At 38.5% G+C, this 7,826-nt stretch overlaps 1 protein-coding gene across 2 annotated transcripts in view; it reads right to left on the reverse strand.

The window, feature by feature from the left end:
• sox13 (SRY-box transcription factor 13) overlaps positions 1-7,826 on the reverse strand; it is a 58,874-nt gene that overhangs the window by 14,518 nt on the left and 36,530 nt on the right. The window contains exons 4-8 of one of the 2 annotated variants that reach the window (XM_008300197.1): positions 5,944-6,030; positions 5,111-5,283; positions 4,689-4,757; positions 4,443-4,554; positions 1,178-1,254 (exon numbers count right to left, since the gene is read on the reverse strand). In XM_008300197.1, coding sequence (XP_008298419.1) covers positions 1,178-1,254; positions 4,443-4,554; positions 4,689-4,757; positions 5,111-5,283; positions 5,944-6,030 — 518 coding nt within the window. Of the gene's footprint in view, positions 1-1,177; positions 1,255-4,442; positions 4,558-4,688; positions 4,758-5,110; positions 5,284-5,943; positions 6,031-7,826 lie in introns of both variants that reach the window. The other variant, XM_008300196.1, reaches the window with a different exon arrangement.

The following is a 7,826-nucleotide window of genomic DNA, read 5'->3' on the forward strand; positions in this document are numbered from 1 at the left end:
ACTGCCCTTCAGCTGTTGAGATAAACTTTTAAGCAGTTCCTATGAATAAACATGCACTCACACTTTAACATTCAGCACAAAATTCAGCTTGTGACATTGGTCTTGAAGGCCAAGTTTATTCCCAGTTGAAAACAAGGTCAGAAAATCCTCTTGGATCCTATCAAACATTTTCCATAGCCATCATGAGAATACATTTAGCACTAAAGTCTTGCTCACACAGGTACATCAGATTACCATTAAATGTAAAAGGATACAATTTCCCACTATTTAAACAAATGTTTGTATTTGGTTATTGCTATGTTATGATGCTGTCACCTTAATGACCAAATACAGGGTTTCAGAAGTGAAAAATATGCACATATTAGTTACATTTAGAGAAGCATTTTACTAGCTAGCAATGTTTTTTGTTTTTTTGTCACACATCTTGTCATATCTGCTCAATCAGTTCTGAAGGTTAAACAGAAATAACTTTCTTTTCATTTTTTGTGAGCAAATGTTTCAAATTTAAAAAGAATTCCAATTGTGTTGTTTTGTACTATTGTGACATAAAACTACATATGGTTTGGTTTTTTTAATGAGTGAAGGGATTTCAACTCACTTATGATACGAGAGTATTTGATCTACTTGATTGATGACATGATGATAAGTAGCAGTGAAAGTTTTGGTTCAGGCTTTTATCTTTAATAGTTCCTGAGATACTGTCATTCAAACATAGCCTCAAAACTCAGTGTGTGTAAAAATGTGCTGAAAGTGGGCAGAAAAAAATTTATCTTGGGAAGTATTTCATGTATCAAGCTAAATTTTCACAAATATATTAAAATAAATTGCTATATCTTCAGACATTCTGGGCAAATCAGAGCTGGTCAAGCAGAAATTGCTTTAAAAATGTGATAATTTGGGATGGAATGACCCTAAAGGTTACTATTTGTTCAATCCAGAAGGCTTCACTTACTTTCTCATCTCTTCCACCACACACATATACAGCACACACACACATTACACAGTCAAAACCATGCTGCCACGTTTCACTACCCTCTTAGCAATATGTGCACTCAACGGTAAATGCTCTGCACTTATATAACCCTTTTCTACCTTAGTGGTACTCAAAGCGCTTGACTAACACGTTAACATGCACAGAACTGGTACGTACAATATATGTAGTGTAGTGATATTGTACCTGTCGGAAGGAACCACTGCTCCTCTTGACAGGGGTGGAGTGAGTGTTGGGCAGCAGCTGCATAGAATAGTCCACAGCTGTTCCAGGTAAGAAAACAAAACAAAACATTTTCACCAGTTGAAGATTAAATACCAAGAATGGTCAGTCGCATCAGAGACAACCTGGTTCAAAAGCTCTTTTATGGAACACAATGTCTGGTTACTGTTAACATTAGCGAGCTTAAAGCAAGTAAATGTAAAGCATCAGCACAACTAATTGAAATGTTAGCGAACCCCCTCCGCTCATAGCTTCTCTGCAGTTCACAACACATAGTGTACTTTTGCTTTTCATTTACTGTATTTCAGCCTCAAGCAGACACAACACAAGAACAATGCACATTCATTCAAAGATAGGAAACACACTGTATGATGGCAGTCATACTCAGTCATCACTAGTGTGCATGTTAAGCTTAACCCATTGCAGTTTATTTGTCTTTCGAGTTACCAGTGCTGAGGGCGTTGCTGGTAGAGGAGAATCTAGTGAAGCCAGAGCACAAGGTACTACGTCTCTCATAGATGCACCAGTCTTAACTACAGAAAGTGGGCAGTGACACTGTACCAGGTGCCTGCTCCACAGCTGTGGGGTGTGGACAGCGAAACTACAGAGACCCAAACTGTTCAAAATAAAACAATCAAACTAAAGATATTGCAAAGTAAACAATGCAGGAATAAACAGAGATTAAATACAGTATACATGAAATGGTGAAATGAGTCACTATGTTTTTAAAAGACAGCTCAGTACTATTTAATGTCATTTTATTGCCTTTTATCTGCAATTTACTGTTTACTGCTGGGTCTGATTGTTGATTTTTTAAAATGTTCACTTTCTGTGTTCTCTAATTCATTTTCCCCTCCAATTGGCAGCCTCATTGTGTTGTGCCTTAACTACATTTTTATCTGTCTTTACCTTCTATTAAAAGAACATATGGATCTATTATAAATGTAAATGTTGGACACTTTGGTCCCCATATAACCAATAGATTTATAAATCTGGGTCCTTTTGCTTGGAGTATTTTTTTTCTTCTAATAGTACTAATTCAGTTGTAAAACTTTCATAAACACGAACCTTCATAAACCATGACAATAAAGTAATGATTAAATAATAATACCACCAGACTGATTACAGTGATAGCAACCACAATAAAGGCAGTATGGCAAAGTATATGCAGGAATAAACAGCTAGAAATATTTCACCTTGTGGTATATAAGTACATTATCCAACCACAAATCTATATGTATATAAACACATTGGGATTTGATTTGCATACCTTGATCTATCAGCAAACTACAGACACTATTTCTATAATGTAATATTTAAGACGTACTTCCCACTTATATCTCTATATGTTAGATTCTTTTGGAAGACTAATTAATAAAGAACATACATTTACAACAACGACTAGCTCACTAATATTATTCAATTAATTTATCCAGTTTTTATTTGAATTTGTAGTTCTACATTGTGCACATTTAACATTGTTCACTAAAATGATCAATAGTGTGAATCAGCAGTCAAATGACAACAGAAAATACAATTTCTTCCCTTGCCTCCTAGCTAAGCATTTAGGACTAATAAACATGAGAACACATGTAGAAACATACAGACAAAGCTTTCTGCTACTTAGAATTTTCAGTGTCGTACTGAGCATATCGTTCTGCAGAAGTGTTTTATTTCTTCACCTGAAAGCTTAGTGATCCTGATAGTGAGTGTGCCAGTACTGAGCACAAATGCCTTTTACTATTTAAACTGACCAGAACCCTGCAGCATTATGGCGGCAGCAATATCTCCATGTATGTAGACAGAACAAATGAGGGGGCAGTGTAAATTTTGCAACGTAGATGGACTGTGATAAGCAAAGACTAATTAGAACAACTTCTCATGGTAGTTCTGACTCATCAAACTTTGATTTATTGAAATAAGTGACGGGGTCATTCTGAGAGAAAGAATGCTTTGTCATAGCATTATTAACACAATTCACAGAGCGCCTAGAACTGAGATGATTTTAATTTGGACTTCAAGGGAATGTCCCCAAAAAAACAACATCCCGGTTGATAGCGAGCAAACACGCAAGCAAATCGAAGACACTTCCAAAATAACAGCAAACACCAAAGAGCTCCATTCCACATGTGTCTTCAAAGAACTTTCTCGCTACAGCTGACCTCTTCCACATAACCCAGCGGTCCTTCTACATTTCTTACATTCATCTGTCAAAACATTCAGCAGCAATGACACACACACACACACACACACACACACACACACACATCACATGCATTTCTTGAAATAAAGAAAAGCAAATGAATAGCTATCCTTAAATTCCGCCTACACGGTTTTAAAGACTGGCCTTGTGTCTTTGAGTTTGAAAAGACTGAAAAGACAAGGTCACCCACAAGCACAGCTTTTATGACTCTTGAAAGCAAGATTGCACAAAGCTGTAGCTTTCTAAGGCATGCCCTGTATAGCCTGCTAACTGTACAAGCATGCGTGTGTGAAAGGTACTATCAAGCATATTGTTTAAGTTAAGTCTCACAGATGCCTTTCCATTTCTATAAAATAGGCCCCGAGTTGAAGTACACAAATATGTTTAAGCTTCTCTTCAAAACCTCTCATGGATGGCAACTCATGGAGCTGTACTGATGGAGATATCTTTTCAGCACAAAAGTTCTGGCCTTCAAAGCTCACAGTCATTGTCTGATTCGCTGAGTGCTCATTCTTCCTTCACAACAGGGTGCATTGGAAAAAGCTTTAAAAAAAAAATAAAAAAATCACAACACCAAAGGGCTGGTGGAGAGAAACCTTGTACGATTATTGAAAGATCACAGTGACAACTAAAGATGGATTAAATGGTATACAGAACACTACTAATCCCACCACAATTAAGTTGCTTGATTGTATGTGCACAAAGGTAAATGGCAGAGAAGTGGGTTATGCTCTGCGCTACTTGGATACTTTTGTCCGGCATGAAAACGTACCTCCAACTAAACTACAGTCATGTTTAGACTGTCAGGATTCTAATGCAGAGGACTCCCATGAAAACGCGACTCAGCATGTTGCAAGTCAACATTCCTGTTAGGTTACTTTTTAATATGAATGCAGTGATTTTAGTGTTTTCCAGGCTGTTTAGTGGTGTCCAGGCTTCTGATATCCGTTGTATATTCTATGTTTTATACTTTAACTTGAAGTTCAACTATGTCTAAATCTAAAACCTCTCCAGTTGATGACTCACTTGGCTTGCAGGGGATTGGTTGCAGAGGCAAAGTCATCTGGGGGTCAGAGGTGACCGGGAGGGCCTGGGTGTTGGGGTGGAAAGCCGGGATCATTACGTAGGGCATGTTTACCTGCTGGGACAAAGCAATACACATACACCTTTCTTAAAAGTTCCAGCATCGTGCATTTAGAACTTGTCATGTTTAATCATCATTTCATTCCAGCGCTGTTTGCTGTGATTTGAAAGGTCTTAAGAGGAGCTGACCTGGATCTGCTGCTGAAGCAGGTTGATCTTGTGCTGCTGCTGGATCAGTTGCTGCTGCTGCTTAGCAATCTGAGACATAAGATGCAGTCGTTAGCTAGTACTAGCACAACATACCCCAATCTCTAAATGTAGTGTCAACAAATGGTGGTGGTTTATATTCAGACAATCATTCACTCATAGACTAAAAATAAATATTACACGCTGTCATGCAGCTTTGAAATGACAAAGACCTTGTTAATGATTCTGTCCTGGTGCACCATTGGGTAACAAAATGCCATCTCAAACAGATATTGCTTTTACATTTCATCTGATGGCCATGAAGGTTAATCGTAGGTTGCACCAAGGTAATAGACAGTACAGATAGAAATTTGTTCTACAGTGTCAAGATGTTTGCAAGTTCGGATGAGTATGATGTGTGAGACCTGTTCCTGTTGTTGGCGAGCCAGCTCCATCTGCTGCTGTTGTTTCTCCAGCAGCAGGGCAGCCATGTTCCTCTGCTCAGAGTGGGCTCCCAGGAGCTGCTCCCTCAGACCGCTTAGCTGGTTGATCATCATCAACAACTGGAGCTCCTTCTCTGCCAGAGACTCAGGGGTACCTGGAGAGGGTCAGACAATCGTATTTCTCTAAAAACTGCTTGAGCACATACATTTAATGCCGGACTAGTCCATGTTTTGAAATATTTTTCAGTTTTTGCTTCAGTGGGGACGCTCCCTGGTATCACATCATCCAGTCCTCATTCCAATCACAGTTTCTTATGGTAATGAAGAATGTTTTCTGTTTTTAGGACAAATTTTCTCATTATGAAACTGATTAACTTCTGTGCTGCTACAGGAAGCTTCCCTCTTTTCAAAAGAAAAAAGAAAAAATGACAAATTGAAATCAAACTGAGAAACTCACACAAAACCTTCTTGGTATAACAACAGCATTTTTTTGTCATAACAAAGATTTTTTTGTATTTTTCAATGGGAAACATTTTTTTCATTTTTACCAAAAATGTTAAGAAAAAATGTTAATGATATATATATATATGTATATTTTCATTTTTACAAGAAACTTTCTTGTCATTACAAGACTTTGCTGCTTCTATGAGAAACTATAACAAGAAACTTACCAGTTTTTACCATAAGATCACAAAAAATTTAGAATTTTCTCATTTTCACAAGATCTCTTATTCATTCTTCATTCATTTGACATCTGCACAGTCTAGCGATATCGCACATAAATTGTAGAATTGTTGTAGTGTCAGAAAGCTGACCTTTCAGTTGTCCTGCCACTCCTGTGTTTTTATCCAGAAGTTTCTCCTTCCTGTCAGCATTCAGCAGCTCCTCAATGGTAGGCATTACTACAGTTGTGAACAAAAGTTTACACAGACTTGTAAAGACCATGTACTCTTATATCACGGCAGACTTGAGTTTCCAGTGACTCTTACAACACCTAATTATCTGTGATTGAATCATTAAACACTTGTCTTTGTCAAAGGGAACAATCATGTATATACTTCACTGCAGACCTGCTTTTTGGTGATTCTTGGCTGACTCCTAACCATCCTGACCAATTGTCTCTCAGCAGCAGGTGATATTTTGCATTTTCTCTCCGATCGTGGCGGTGACACAACTGTACCATGAAATTTATACCCACAAATCAACTGTTTGCACAGTTCACTCCGTAGCTGCTTTGAAATGACTTCAAGTCACTTTTCTGACTTGTTCATGATTCGCTTTTTCAGATCCGTGCTAAGCTCCTCAGACTTTCTCATTAATGTATTTGTTGCTGAGTCTAAAGAGTGTTTCAAATGGAGCGGTCAGCAGCTTTAGTCAATCATAATGACTCACAAGAAGTGAAGAGGCCCTGCCACTAAAAAAAAAAATTGATTAACACAACTGTCTACATCACCAAAACTGATCATTCAAGTTGCTGGAAGTAAATTTTTGACTCTTTGTTTGTGACAAATACACGTTTCAATCATCCCGTCACGGAAAATTCAGAGTTATAGAAGTCATTGCAAACTTAAAACTGCCATAATACACATGATGTCAACAAGTATATGTAAACTTTTGTTCACAACTGTAATAACAGGATGCAACAGGCACTCAGCAGAACCACACTGGACAGCACTAGATGCCATGAAAAATATATTCTCTCAAACAATTGACACCAAACTTATTTCCTCATCTGTTTATCTTACGGCAGTGACATTAGAGGACAATTAAGGTGTTGAAGGACAGAGGTTGTTTGTTAGTCAAAGAGACATGTTGAGTGTTTGAGTGTATCGAACAGAGAACAATCTAAGGTGAGCGAGTTGAGCTGGTGAGGGCAGGGATAGTGTTGTGAGCGCCTACAGTCAGGTCCATAAATATTTGGACATTGACACAATTATCAGCAATTCAGCTCCGTACACCACCACGATGGGTTTGACATGAAACAACCAAGATGTGCTTTAAGTGCAGACTTCTAGCTTTAATCTGAGGGTATTCAAATCCAAATCAGGTGAACGGTGTAGGAATTACAACACATTTTATATGTGCCCATCACTTTCTGAAGGGACCAAAGGTAATTGGACAACTAGCATAATCATAGATCAAATTGTCATTTTTAATATTGGTTTGCAAATTCTTTGCAGTCAATGCCTGCTGGAAGTCTCGAACCTATAGACATCACCAGACGCTGGGTTTTATCCCTGGTGATGCTCTGCCAGGCCTCTGCTGCTGCTGTCTTCAGTTCCTGCTTGTTCTTGGGGCATTTTCACTTCAGTTTTGTCCACAGCAAGTGGAATGTATGCTTAATTGGATTCCGATCAGGTGATTATCATGGCCATTGCAAAACATTTCACTTTGCCTAAAAAGCGCTTTAGTTGTTTTGGCAGTATGCTGCGGGGAGCTTACTGAAATATGTTACATCTTTATTCATGGTCGGCGTGGCGTGCTGAGAGGAAGGTGCACATGCCTCTTGCTCAAGCTGTTAATTTTTTTTGTTGTACTGATTTGCTGGGAGTTTTGTCATCACACAGGTTTCCACGGAGATGAATGAACTGAGCTGTCCATCAGGGGCGATTGCTGTCAGCTAGGTGAAAACTAGGCCCCTCCCCCAAATCCTCCCTGATTGGACCCATAGACTGTATAAAAGATGGACGTAGCAACC

The sequence above is a fragment of the Stegastes partitus genome, unplaced genomic scaffold, assembly GCF_000690725.1.
Source record: "Stegastes partitus isolate 25-593 unplaced genomic scaffold, Stegastes_partitus-1.0.2 Scaffold1509, whole genome shotgun sequence".
NCBI lineage: Eukaryota > Metazoa > Chordata > Actinopteri > Pomacentridae > Stegastes > Stegastes partitus.